Below are 14,585 nucleotides of genomic sequence, written 5' to 3'. Positions count from 1 at the left end.
TATTAATGCTTGCACACGCTTACCTCCAGACAATTCCTGGGGGGGTGGGGGGGGCTGTTTTTTAGGATTGGATAATTTTCTACCTGTCTATCTGTCTGCAGAGAACATAAACACTTGGTTTGTATTAGAACATTTTATAGTTGTAGTTTCTTTAAGAAAACAAGCAGGAATAATAAACGTTGACGTAAAATTTAACCAATATAAGACCCGCCACTACGCTGCTGGGTAAGTTTGGTCCTCCGGACTGGCGGTGGCGATATAGCCCCCCCCCTCTCTCACAGGCCAAAGAGGAGGTTTATGGATCACGGCTACTTCCGTGCCTACACCCCATCGGATCTGCCATCAACATTTATGGATGCGGTTGAGGGAGGACATGCAGCTGGCTGGTGTGACAGCGCAAGATGCAGAGGACAGGACACGATGGAAACGGATTATTCGCGATGGCGACCCCTAACGGGAGCAGCCGGAAGTAGTAGTAGTAGTAGATGCGAAACAGTGTTCGTCAGTGACTGCTGGGATGGGCTCCAGCATCCCCGCGACCCTGAGAGCAGGATAAGCGGCTCGGATGATGGATGGATGGATGGAAGTTCGTCTATTTGGTTAACGTGAAAAAAATTGCGAACGGAAGTGTGAGGAACTGGAACGGAAACAACGTGACGATTGCTTTATTTTATTTCATTTGGCTTCTTGATTACGATTGTAAACTACTAATTAGACACGTTAGTCCCTAGCTAACGGGTCTTACCCTTTAGCCGAGCGGTTAGTGACGTCGCCTTGTGGTGCAGTACACCTCGTATCGAATCCCGCACCGGGCAAGAAAGTAACCGGTTACATTGGTGGCAACGGTGGGATCCGGAAGTGTGCAGATCCTCAGAAGTCTCTTCGGAGCGCGGGAAGAACAAAGCGTGAGGGCGCGCTTCCGGGGAGCGATATTATGAACCCTACATAGGCCTCGCCAAAATCCCGTTTCTGGCTTTGTCACGTGTGCGCCACCGTAGCAACGCGAAAATATGTTGTTATGGGGTTAGCGCTCATCAAGGAAACGCTGTACACCCACAATTTAACCTGTCTAAGTTATCCACAATCAACATTAACGTTTTTAACTCAATCTTTGCTTGCTCGTACACCCACAATTTAACCTGTCTAAGTTATCCACAATCAACATTAACGTTTTTAACTCAATCTTTGCTTGCTCCACGTTTGAGCATAGGATACTTCACCCCTTATCATGACTACAAACAAAACGAGCTCCTATATTGTAGTAATATGACTTTTACAAGTCTTACACATTAGCGCCACCTTCAGCTCTTGCACATTAGCGCCACCCTCAGGAAGATGACATATTTGACTCTGTCGTGATGTAATACTCAATGTAAGCTTTCTTAAATGTGAGAAAGTCTATTTATTAGATATATGTTCATTTTCAGACAACTAACGTTACTTACCTCCGTTCTGTTGTTGACAGCCAGCAGTCCAAAATTACAAAAGCAGCCAGCTGTCCAAAATTGCGAAAAATACAAAATTACAAAATTGAAGGTAGCTAACGTTAGCTTTGCTTCGCACCGAGTTGATAGTTGATTGTTTCCTTAGCAACGCAGCGGAAATCCGGCGTCCGTTCGCGAGATTTGGGACAGGGTACGGGATTTTGGCGAGGGCTATGTAGGGTTCATAATATCGCTTCCGGCGAGGGCGACGACTGTAAACTACTAATAAGACACGTTAGCCCCTAGCTAACGGGTCTGACCCTTTAGCCGAGCGGTTAGTGACGTCGCCTTGTGGTGCAGTACACCCAGTATCGAATCCCGCACCGGGCAAGAAAATAACCGGTTACACGATTGTTGGGTTTCGATTTGGCGGTCGACATATACTGGATTGGGACGAAAACGCAGGTAGAAGATGACGATATGGAATTTGATGACCGGACGGAGGAAAAGGGCGAAGTAATAATAAATAAACTTTATAAAGTGAGGCAAATATGAGGCGAGCTAATGTCAGAGCTGTAATGTATTGGGACTTATGTTAATGCGCATGCGCTCTGGTTAGTCTTTGATGGGGGGGGGGCTCTCGCGAGGCGAGACTAGGAAGTAATGTTAAGTATGAGCCGAACTGGAAGAAACGCAGATGTAGCCTGATGGCTGAGTATCCTGACTTTGCTAAGTTCTAAGTAAAGAGTTCGTTTACAACCAATGTCTCTCTCGTCTCTAAGTCGAATCTTACAAGAGCGTCTGCTAGTCAGAGCAGTAAAAGATGCTCAGAGGAGACAAGTTCAGGTGATGGTAACCGGTTTTCTTGCAGAAGGTTAGAGAGGGGGGATTTTAAAATAATACTTAAATTCAAAAAGGAAGCTGAAAAGGTGAGGTCCAATAGCGTTGTCTGGGGAGCTGAAAAAGAAGATAGGGGAAGTGGAAATGGGCAAGATTCTCCATGATGTAAACTTGATGGTTTAACGTAGTAATGAAGAACAGAGACAAGGGTTTTTGTATTGAAACTATTTGCAAAAAGAAGCAGTGTGTAAAAGAAGAGTTCTGGTTGAGAATGAAGTTGCTCTGGAAGTGATAACTGGCATTCCCATTGATGAGGATCTGGAAAGACTCAAAACGAAGATTTGTGGATGCGAGGTAAGCAGAATAAAGAGATTGCTAAAAACAATGAATGGTGAAAGAGATGGAAGTTTTCAGTTTTTCTTGAGTTTCAGGACTTTGGCTGCATGAGTTTCCCAGTCAGCTCTTACTCCTCAGCTTCGATGTTACAAATGCCAGATATGGGAAATTCGGAGGTGATCAATGTGCAGGCTAAATGTCGTTGTGGTGGCCAACACAATGTGACATATGTGTGTTGGGAAGTAAAGAAAAGAGCAGTGGAAATTCAACAAGTGATAACAGGTAACCCACATAAATCATACTGAAGCAGTGAAGCGAGTGCAAGGACAGGAAGGAATGGGAACAGATCAGCAAAAGGCTTGAGGCAGATGGGAAACTGGGGTTCTTGGAGAAAGGATTATTCTTCAGTGGAACACACTGAGTTTGATAGCAAATGGTCAAGAATTTAAGGGAATTCTTAAAGATCTCAGAAATTATAGGTATTCAAGAAACTTGACTTAAGCCAACATTGGATTTTGTAAATAAATGCTGTGATAGTATGCGCAGAGATGGAGTAGAGGGCAGTGGAGGTAGCTGTGTAATGTTTGTGAAGCAAGGAATAAAATATAGAGTATTGGGGGAAGGGAAAGATTGGGAATTTGTAGTAATTGAAGTTTGAACAAAAGATTGCATTATCAAAATAGTTAACATTTACAATCCCTGCAAACCTCCATTAGAATTACTGGATGAACTCGCTGTAGACCCAAAAGGAAAAGTTATTTGTTGTGGAGTTTTTAATGCTCATATTATATTATGGGATATGATGGAAATAGAGAGGTAATTGAAGAACTAATGGAAATCAAAACTCTAGTATGCCTCAGTAACAGAAATGTTACAAGAATTGATAATACATAGAAATGGTACAGAATCAGCCATAGGTCTTACTTTAGTATCTGAAACAGTGGCAAGGATTTGAATTTGGGAAATTTTAAAAGAAACAACAGGAGGAAGTGACCACTATACTAACTGAAGTACGGTTGAATTGAGAAGAGTATGAAACAGGAGGATTGTGTTGAGTTTTCAAGAGTGCTAATTGTGAAAAAGTTTAAGCAGATTAGTGATAAATGCAAAAAGTGGATGTTAATCAAGATGTTGATAAATTAAATCTTTCTGTTTGTGAAGCCATTCTGGGGGCTGGAAACAAATAAAAAAAGGAGGTACACATAAAAAGAAAATTGTACTATGGTGGACGAAGGAATGTGAAAATGCAATCTACTACTACTACTACTACTACTACTACTGTTACTTTAGGCTGCTGCCGTTAGGGGTCGCTACAGCGGATCATCCATTTCCATCTCTTCCTGTCCTCTGCATCTTCCTCTGTCATGCTCATGCCAGCCACCTTCATGTCCTCTCTCACCACATCCATAAACCTCCTCTTTGGCCTTCCTCTTCTCCTCTTCCCTGGCAGCTCCATATTCAGCATCCTTCTCCCAATATACCCAGCATCTCTCCTCCACACATGTCCAAACCATCTCAATCTTGCCTCTCTTGCTTTGTCTCCAAACCGTCCAACTTGAGCGGCCCCTCTAATATACTCGTTCCCAATCCTGTCCTTCTTCATCACTCCCAATGAAAATCTCAGCATCTTCACCTCTGCCACCTCCAGCTCCACCTCCTGTCTTTCCATCAGTGCCACCATCTCCAAACCATATAACATAGCTGGTCTCACAACCATCTTGTAAACCTTCCCTTTAACTCTTGCTGGTACCCTCCTGTCACAAGTCACTCCTGACACTCTTCTCCACCCACTCCACCCTGCCTGCACTCTCTTCTTCACCTCTCTACTGCACTCCCCGTTACTTTGAACAGTTGGCTCCAAGTATTTGAACTCATACTCCTTCATCACCTCTATTCTTTGCATCCTCACCATTCCACTGTCCCTCCTCTCATTCACACATAGGTATTCCGTCTTGCTCCTACTGACTTTCATTCCTCTTCTCCCCAGTGCATACCTCCACCTCTCCAGGCTCTCCTCCACCTGCACCCTACTCTCGCTACAGATCACAATGTCATCTGCAACCATGACAATCCACGGAGACTCCGGCCTGATCTCATCCGTCAACCTGTCCATCACCATTGCGCATTAAAACTCGAAATAAAGCTTTTAAAATGTTAAAAGAATAACTCATAATTTTCAGAATCTTATATAATATGAAGGGTTGCAAACTAATGTAAGGTAAACAATTAAAAATGCAAAGAAAGTCTTTTGGAGGAAATTTTGTTATTTGGCAGGGAGAGAAACAACCTGCTAAGATATGGGTAATGCTAAAACAATGAATTGGATAGAAGGAGTATGGGTGTCCAGTCTTTGTTCTCTCAATTTTTGTATGTTTTTGGTGGTGTCATTTTCTTGTGGATGTGTGTTTTTTTGTCTTTTGGGTTGCACTGCCGTGGGCTTGGAGAGACGAAATTTCGTCTCTTTTGTGTAGGAAAGTACGTGACTGAGAGGACAATAAATTGTTTCTGATTCTGATTTCTGATTAAAGAAGGAAAGATAAGATTTGAGATCATATACTAAGAAGTTCTAAGAATAAGTTGTATCTATTTTTTCAGTATCTTAGGCGAACGAGCTTGGCAGAGAGAATATAACTTTTTTTTTTTAATTTCATATTGTTTCTTTTGTTTCATTTTTTTAATTAGTGAATATATTTATGCAGTGGTTAGCACGGTCGCCTCACTGCAAGAAGGTCCTGGGTTCGAGCCCCGGGGTAGTCCAACCTTGGTGGGTCGTCCCGGGTCGTCCTCTGTGTGGAGTTTGTATGTTCTCCCCGTGTCTGCTTGGGTTTCCTCCGGGGGCTCCGCTTTCCTCCCACAGTCCAAAGACATGTAGGTCAGGTGAATCGGCCATGCTAAATTGTCCCTAGGTATGAATGGGTCTGTGCGTCGGCCCTGTGATGGCCTGGCGGCCTGTCCGGGGTGTCTCCCCGCCTGCCACCCAATGACTGCTGGAATAGGCTCCAGCGTCCCCGCAACCCTGAGAGAAAGATAAGCGGTTCAGATAATGAATGGATGGATGGATGGATGTAGATTCCCATTCCACACTCTATTCCAGTTGGTGATGGTAATGCACCATAATGTTGTTTGTCAACTGACATAAAATTAACAAGAAGAAGATGGTAACAGGAAAAATTTTACATTTAATGAGGCTTTAAATGGATCTTGAAACATATCGTTACTGTAGGATAGTTGTAGGTTGTCTTGCTCAATAATCCAGGTAAAGAAATCACAGAAAGTTGAATCAGTTCATCTGAACACGTTTATTGACAGAAACGTTCTGTTACTCATCTACGTGACCTCTTCAGTCTCAGTTGACTGCAGGTAACCCCAAGCAAAGACCAGACACCTAAGAAGAGCTGTGCTGGGGAGCTCCCTCGAGCCAAGAGTGTAGCCCTGTATGCCAGCAGAGCTTTGTGAAAGTCTCCGTCTTAGAAGGAGAGACTTGATAGTCTTGACAGCCCTTCCTGCTTTGTTTCTACAGGGATATCTGGGGCTGCTTGTTACATGTGTAAAGCTGAAGTATTTTGTAAACTGAGCAATCTCATGACAGGAGACTTGTGGTCTACTATTATCCACGATAAAAAACCTATGGGCATCCAAACCTGGCGAAAACAGCTTCGCACCTCTCAATAAACTTTCTTGCTGAGGTGTTGCAAGTCAAGTTGCACACCTCTATATACACTATGAACAAAAGTATTGGGACACACCTCTTAATCATTGAATTCAGGTGTTTCATTCAGACCCATTGCCACAGGTGTATAAAATCCAGCAGCTACTCATGCATTTACAAACATTTGTGAAAGAATGGATGGTTCTGAAGAGCTCAGTGAATTCAAGCGTGATACTGTCATTGGATGCCACCTTTGCAATAAGTCAGTTAGTGAAATTTCTTCCCTGCTAGATATTCCACAGTCAACTGCAAGTGGTATTGTTGAAAAGTGGAAGTGTTTAGGAACAACAGCAACTCAGACATGAAGTGGCAGAACATGTAAAATCACACAGCGGGGTCAACAAGTGCTGAGGTGCATAGTGCGTAAAAGTCGCCAACGCTCTGTTGACTCAATAACTGCAGAGGTCCAAACTTCCTCTGGCATTAACATCAATACAAAAACTGTGCGCCGGGAGCTTCATGGAATGGGTTTCCATGGCCGAGCAGCTGCATGCAAGCCTTACATCACCAAGCACAATGCCAAGCGTCAGATGGAGTGGTGTAAAGCACACTGCCGCTGGACTCTGGAGCAGTGGAAACGTGTTCTGTGGAGTGATGAATCATGCTTCTCTGTCTGGCAGTCTGATGGACAGGTCTGGGTTTGGCAGATGCCAGGAGAACGTTACCTGCCTGACTGCATTGGGCCAATGGTAAAGTTTAGTGGAGGAGGGATAATGGTATGGGGTTGTTTTTCAGGGGTTGGGCCGGGCCCCTTAGATCCAGTGAAGGGAAATCTTAATGCTTCAGCATACCAAGACATTTTGGAAAATTCTATGCTTCCAACTTTGTTGGGACAGTTTGGGGAGGGCCCTTTTCTGTTCCAGCATGACTGTGCCCCAGTGCACAAAGCAAGGTCCATTAAGACATGGTTGAGTGAGTTTGGTGTGGAAGAACTTGACTGGCCCGCACAGAGCCCTGACCTCAACCGCATCGAACACCTTTGGGATGAACTAGAACGGAGATTGCGAGCCAGGTCTTCTCGCCCAACATCAGTGCCTGACCTCACAAATGCTCTTCTGGATGAATGGGCAAAAATTCCCACGGACACACTCCAAGAAGCTGTAAAGGGGGGACCAACTCCACATTAATGCCCCTGGATTTAGAATGAGATGTCATAAAATCTCCAGTTGGTCACTTGTGTGACTAGGCCACCCCCTTTTCTATGAGACATCTAAGGCGTCTCCATGTGCTGTCACTGTTTTGTGCATCCTTGATTTGTTCCAGTTTTGAGGTGAGCCATTGCAGTTATTGTATGCCTTACATTCCTTCTTCAGTTCCTCCTCTTCCCTGGTGACCACGATCCCACCATCCCACTTCTGACACCAATGTAGCGAATTCAGGGTATTCTATCCTTCATATCGTAACCGGTTATTTTCTTGCCCGGTGCGGGATTCGATACGAGGAGTACTGCACCACAAGGCGACATCACTAACCGCTCGACCCGTTAGCTAGGGGCTAACGTGTCTTATTAGTAGTTTACAATATTATATTTTCATATTCATTAGTCCGTTTACTGATAGAGTTCAAATAGATTTCGCAAACGAGTGCTTTAATGCTCTACCGATGTCAGGAAGCTGAGGTTATTCCCAGTTCTGTGGTCAATACTCCCACCTAGTGGTAGATAAGCGTACATACCAAATAAGTTGTGTTTTGGCAGCCATTTTAGTTCCAGCGTACAGAGTGGACGGGTAGTGTTACGTGCGTCTGTCTTTTCATTCGTCTACTGCCCTTGACACGGGATAATCTGTAAATTCACCACTAGATAATGAAATTTTATTATATATTCTAGCTTTATGTAGATAAATGAATCGAGTTTCATCCTTTTATACGGCATGTACATGTTCGGATAGCATGAGCTAACTGATTTGCTAACTTACCGTAAGCTAGAATGTCGTTAGACGTTAGCTGCGCGCGTAGCAGAATTATTTTCGCGTTACATCTTTGACTTACCTGTTATTAAGAAAATGGCTTACATTGGTTAAAGAGGAGAATGTAATGATTTGATGTGTGGTTTATGTATGTCTACACAGGATAGTCTGTTAAAATGTTGTAGCGAATTCGGGGGACAACACAACCACAGGAACTGCCGCGGCCGGGACGCGAACCAGTATCGTCCGCCGCGGGAGGCATCGCTAACCGCTCGACTAATGGGTCCGACCCGTTAGCCAACGGGCTAGCGAGTCCACTTATTCGTGATCGTTACAATATGACGTCCAGGCCATTAAAGTACCACTCAGGCGCTCACGTGCCCAGGTCACAGCAAGGATTTCCTTTTCTGCATATTTTGGTACATATTTTGGTTCCGTCGTAGTGAGACTCCTAGAAATGAAGACAACAGATCGCCACAGTCCATTTGGCTGTTTTTGTGTCAAGACTCCACCAAGACCATATGAAGAAGCATCGGCTTACACAGTTGTCTCGCGTGTTGGGCGATACTGAGCCAACACAGTTCCTGAACTGAGTTCCTTCTTTGTGTCCAGGAATGATTGTCTTTGTGGTGTGTCCCACGTCCAGCTGTTGTCGTTCCTCAGCAGATCTCTGAGTGGCTTTGTCAGTTCGGGCAAGTGTGGGGGGGAAATTGCTCATAAAGTTTACCATGCCCATAAAACGGCGGACATTGGCCACATCCTTTGGTTACGCCATGCCCAGGATGGCGTTGATTTTATCAGGCTCTGCCCTGACTCCTTGTGCATTGACGACATGCCCCGAGGAACTTGACTTCTTCATGGCAAACTGGCACTTGTCTTTCAGAGTAAGCCCCGCCTCTTTGAATGTGTCAGCACGCTGTGCAGCTTGGCGTCATGTTCTGCACGGTCGGGTCTGTGCCGTTGTTTACCAACACGGGGATCGCCGGTTCGAATCCCCGTGTTACATCTGGCTTGGTCGGGCGTCCCTACAGACACAGTTGGCCGTGTCTGCGGCTGGGAAGCTGGATGTGGGTATGTGTCCTGGCCGCTGCACTAGCGCCTGGTGAGAGAGAGAGAGAGAGAGAGAGAGAGAGAGAGAGAGAGAGAGAGAGAGAGAGAGAGAGAGAGAGAGAGAGAGAGAGAGAGAGAGATCCTCCCACACGCTACGTCTCCCTGGTGAAACTCCTCACTGCCAGGTGAAAAAAAGCAGCTGGTGACTCCACGTGTATCGGAGGAGACATGTGGTAGTCCGCAGCCCTCGCTGGATGGGCAGAGGGGGTGGAGCACTGACCGGGACGGCTCGGAAGAGTGGGGTAATTGGCCAAGTACAGTTGGGGAGAAAAAGGGAGAAAATTACAAAAGAAAAGAAAAGTTCCGCACGGTCTCTTGCTGTCACAAGGACATCATCGGCGTGGCAGAGCACTCCTTCCCTTCCCTCTACGAGCTGAGAGATCCTATTCTGGAAGCCATGTGGAATTGCATCCATCTGTCTATTTGCAGAGAACATAAAGACTTAGCGGTATTATGTCCAAGCTATGGCCAAATGCTGGACCTAGTGTGTAGTCGGACTTTTTATAATTGTGGTTTCGTTTAGAAAACAAACGGGGGGGGGGGGTAATAAAACCTTGAGAGAAATGAAACCAAAGTTAAGACTCGCGGCTGCGTAGGGTGCGCATTGGTCCTCCGGACTGGCGGTGGCGGTGTAGCTTCGATGTCGCCTTTTGGTTTTCTTCTTCTGCCTTTTTTCTTTCTTACCACCGAAGTAGAAGCTTTCGTCCGGTCGGGCACAACATGATAAATGTCACATTTAACGAGTCTTCAAATGGCTCTTGAAACGTGTCGTTCTCGTGTGTTATTCTTAAAATAACATCTGCGTTTTTGAAGTCATGCCAGCTTTCTCTCTCGGTGGTGAGACTGGAGGAGCGGCCATCATTTTACAAGCCTCGGTAGGTAGACATATCAGTGGGCTAGCTTAACACAAATTCAGCGGATATCCAACTACAGGTGGCCCGTTGACATTTGGGTTTATGATACGAAGCTAACAAACTGCGGACAACAGCGTTAACTGGATAATTAATTGACTTTGGTTTCTGCGGTATTCTGCTTAGTGGTTATTGTCATAACTCGTTAAGGTTTTAGCTCGAGCTCGAGACAGTCTTGTCCTTCGTTTCAGTGCGTAAACTAAAGATGTCGCGAGTCAACCTGTTCAGCTAACTAATGTGGATAATTCAACTTGTTTGTTTGTTTGTTTGTTTTTAATACAGAAAATTGGTATGCTATAGCGTTGCACCGCCTTGGACCAAACCTGTGGAAAACTTTTGCTCACCAATATAATATACAGTGATTTCTCAAAGACACAAACTGAAACGGAAGCTCGGATAAATGATGTATCCAATTGGTGTGGGAAGCAGTCCACGACGACCGCAGAGAGATTTCAAAACAAAACAATGGGCTGATTCTGGGGAAAGGGGAAGCCACGCCCATCAAGAACCACCTGCCAGCATGGGATGGCAATTAGAAAGGGAGCTACACAACACTTCCTCTCATGAGCGATACAGTGAGGAGTGTGCTGGCCTCACTGTGGGCAAGGAGCAAGACCTAAATGGAGATCAGTTGACGTTGAGTGCTCCAGACCAGGAGCTGGCAAGGAAAAGGAAAGAGCTTCAAGAGATTGAGGAGAAGATTGTTCTCAAGAAAGCTGCTATTGGTTTGAAAAAAGTCGAACCATTCTTAAAGATGTCACATCTGATATTGACAGGGGAAGAAGAAAAGGATTTCTCACATAGTAGAGCTGACTTGTCTGGAAACAGTAATGAGCTCTTCACACAGTTAACAAAAGAAAATGGGGACATTCTCTCCTTTATTAAGAAGTCAGCTTCATTTGTTTCTACACCTGCTCAGAAAGGCACAACTCTGAGAGACAGGGTGAATTTGATCTTACAGCGAAGGTGGCCTCAAGGTCATTCCTCAAAGGTGAGTGTTGCACAGATTGACCAGATACATTTTTGGAACACAATTCTTGTCCACACAATATTTTGATGTTCACCCCCTCTAAACTACCCCATCTACCATGGTTTAAATGTAACACAATGTATATATTTATTAGTGTTCTTAGCACAGCTGTGTTCCACAGCACATATTCAACAGCTTTATAAATGTCTCCTTAACTGTGATGGTCCTAAAGTCTCTAGTGCAGTCATCCACTGGAGCCAACAGTTTCACAGAGATGAGTAAGCAGGAGGACCATCCCCTTAAACTCAGAGTGAAGTTAATGAAGAAACGATGTAGTAATTCATGGGCACCGCAAGTAAGTGGGGAGGTACGTATGTTTTGATATGTTAAACGCTAGCACTACTTCATCAAACCAGCCATTGTCCATCTCACTATTGCTTGCATAGTGTATCAACAAATTAATTGAACTTCAAAACAGGTATATGAATAGGCTGCCATAAAATGAATTGTAATAATATGGCTATGACTTGCCATGTTAGTGGGTAAGGTGGTGTCTACTAAGGGTCTAATTTCAGGGCACATATTGGATGAAAAGTAAAAATATATTAGAAAATTTTGTAGATGACTGAACTAGTTTTGATTTGAAATTACTAAATAATAGTCCATATCAAGCTCATCTAGAAATGTAAAAAAGAAAGATGCCCATGATTTAATGGGTTAATATAAAAGAACGTATTGCTTAGTAAGACTTTTTGACAGCACTTCCTCTTGAATCTTTTAATTCCATCCATTCATCCTTTGTCTTAACCGCTTATCCTGCTCTTAGGGTTGCGGGGATGCTAGAGCCTATTCCAGCAGTCATTGGGCGGCAGGCGGGGAGACACCCTGGACAGGCCGCCAGGCCATCACAGGGCCGAATCTTCTAATTTGTCCATATAATGCTAATGTGGGTTAGCTACATACAAAAAAAGTTTAAAAAAGATTTCAAACTGAAGATGATGCTCTTTTCTTTGTGATAATCTATTCTTTGGACTTCACAAGTGATAGAGTAAGCAGACAAAGTATGAACAAATCCTGCCTGGATGCTGCCATAACTTCATGGGTTCATGCATTAATGTGTGGTAGATGGGTTGCTCTCTACAGCAAATCATCAGTGTTTGCCTAATAGCTCACTTAATCTCTATGTTTGCAAGGTCCCTGATTCTGAACCACACCTTTCGAGCCAGTGCCCTACCTCAACAGTGGAGGAAGAGAACACAGTTGCCAAAGGATTTCAACGCTTCCTCGGCGTTCTCAACAAAGGGGTGGACGTCAGTCTGCTCACCAGAATTGTCAATGATGACAGTATAGCCCTCCCTTTGAGTGGGGAGCCCTTGCATACTCAGCCTCCTTTTTTAAAGAGCACATTACAGGCACCCTCCAAGAGTGAGAGTCAGGGATCATACAGTGGAGCCCCCCAACTGGACTGTAGTCTATCCAAAAGCAGAGAGAGGAGCGCTGAACATCTCAACCATTGGGGATCACACAAAGACAAACACAACCTTCCTGATGAGCAGTATGTCCAGATAGAAGGTGAAGGGGGTGGTCATTTTGGCTCTAGGAGCAGATCGAGGTCTCCCCCGGCAGTGGAAGAGAAGGAAGTGAGGCTTGAGGAGCAGCAGGGACAAGTGAGGCTAAAGGAGCAACAGGGACAGCTGCAGAACATTCTTGAGACTTTGGGGTTGAGCATAGATGCAGATGAGCTGAACAGATTAACAGAGCGGACCCAGGAGAGGCTATACGGTAAGAAGGAAGACGACGGACAAAGGGGTGATGACTCACAGGAGAGAGATAGATGTCAGACAAGCCCTCAAAGAATTCACAGGCATTCCTCTTCCTCCACCGCAGTATCTGGCAGCGTTATTCCAAACCTGGCTCCTGTTCAGCGCTCCCTTAGCAATGTCTCTGAGGATAGCAGAAAGGAAAAGCTTACTTCTGAAATCAGTCACTCCAGAGAGAGGGGTGGAAATGGGGACAGAGATGTGGATGGAATCAACTCAAAAGAAAGCTCACTGGCTGAGAATCCTTACCTTGAAAACACAACAGGTCTTTATCCTCACCATGCTGCACAGTTTACATTTCCAGAATACAGCTCAGCCCAGTACTACAGTTATGCTGCCTACCAAAGCGGGGCGTTCAATGGTGCCAACCTCTCAGCCTGGCAGCACACCACCCATACCACCACCCCCTACCCTTCCCATCCTACATATCCTTACTCGCAGTATCCCTTACATCAATTCACCAGCTCTACGGCTTCACCTGACCTTATTTATCCTTGCCTTCAGCCCAAGAAAAACTTGTCATTCACACATTCTCTCTTGACTGTGAAACCCAACCTGGCAAAGAATAAGGGCAAACATGGAAATCAGTCAAAGTTACGTCGCCTTACGGTCATCAAAACTCAGCAATCACGAACCAAACACAATCATCTAATCCATCTTACAAAATCAGAAACAAAATTAAAGAAATCTTCGAAGGCCAAGAAAAGGCAACAATACATGAAAAATCGAAGGACACAAAAGAGAAAAGAGAAGCGGGCCCTCAAAAAAGCCAGCAAGTCTATCAATCCACCTATGGGCTGCAGCTCTCTGGGCAGTCTGGGGGTGCCAATGGCATCCTCGGTAGCCAAACCAGAAACACAGGAATCAGAATGTGACAAGCTGCTAACTACTGAAGAGGATGTAAAGGCAAATTTGAAGAAAAAGGTGAGCTCGATTTAAATGCACTTCATTTTTACAATAACTGCCCAGTTTTAAAATGTTTCCTATCTAAGCTTTCTCCATTTATTGTCTTTGTATTTGTATGAATCAAAATTTATGACAGTTTTTTTTTCCACCAAAATTTTCAGCTTGAGGAGTTTAATGAGAAGATGAAGGACATAGTTACTTAACTGGCTGAATCTTCTTCCTAACCTAAAGCATTGGTTAAAGTAAGTGAAACCCCTGTAACACTGCTACTACTACTACTACTTTCGGCTGCTTCCGTTAGGGGTCGCCACAGTGGATCATCTGTTTCCATCTGTTCCTGTGCTCTACAGCTTCCTCTGTCACGCCCGCCACCTGCATGTCCTCCCTCACCACATCCATAAACCTCCTCTTTGGCCTTCCTCCTTTCTTCTTGCCTGGCAGCTCCAACCTCAGCATCCTTCTCCCAATATACCCAGAATCTCTCCTCCGCACATGTTCAAGGCATCTCAATCTTTACTCTCTTGCTATGTCTCCAAGCCATCCAACCTGAGCCTTCCTCTAATATACTCTTCCCGAATCCTGTCCTTCTTCGTCATTCCCAACGAAAATCTTAGTATCTTCAACTCTTCAGCTCCGCCTCCTGTCTTTTTGT

At 44.6% G+C, this 14,585-nt stretch overlaps 1 protein-coding gene across 1 annotated transcript; it reads left to right on the top strand.

The window, feature by feature from the left end:
- Window positions 1–10,030: 10,030 nt before the first annotated feature.
- On the top strand, window positions 10,031–13,966 carry LOC130113051 (uncharacterized). The gene is made up of 4 exons (XM_056280565.1): window positions 10,031–10,201; window positions 10,520–11,228; window positions 11,440–11,562; window positions 12,401–13,966. The coding sequence occupies exons 2-4, from the start codon at window positions 10,638–10,640 to the stop codon at window positions 13,964–13,966; spliced, it is 2,280 nt and encodes a 759-aa protein (XP_056136540.1). The 5' UTR covers window positions 10,031–10,201; window positions 10,520–10,637.
- Window positions 13,967–14,585: the final 619 nt, after the last annotated feature.

Source organism: Lampris incognitus, chromosome 5, assembly GCF_029633865.1.
Source record: "Lampris incognitus isolate fLamInc1 chromosome 5, fLamInc1.hap2, whole genome shotgun sequence".
Lineage (NCBI taxonomy): Eukaryota > Metazoa > Chordata > Actinopteri > Lampriformes > Lampridae > Lampris > Lampris incognitus.
Note: the sequence above shows the minus strand (reverse complement) of the source record. Positions and strands in the feature narration are given on the sequence as shown.

Bases quoted from the DNA above. Each gene is read 5' to 3' on its own strand.
- LOC130113051 (XM_056280565.1), top strand. From the start codon at position 10,638: ATGATGTATCCAATTGGTGTGGGAAGCAGTCCACGACGACCGCAGAGA. The intron at 11,229-11,439 runs GTGAGTGTTGCA...ATGGTCCTAAAG, and splicing joins CTCAAGGTCATTCCTCAAAG to TCTCTAGTGCAGTCATCCAC. The intron at 11,563-12,400 runs GTAAGTGGGGAG...TATGTTTGCAAG, and splicing joins GTAATTCATGGGCACCGCAA to GTCCCTGATTCTGAACCACA.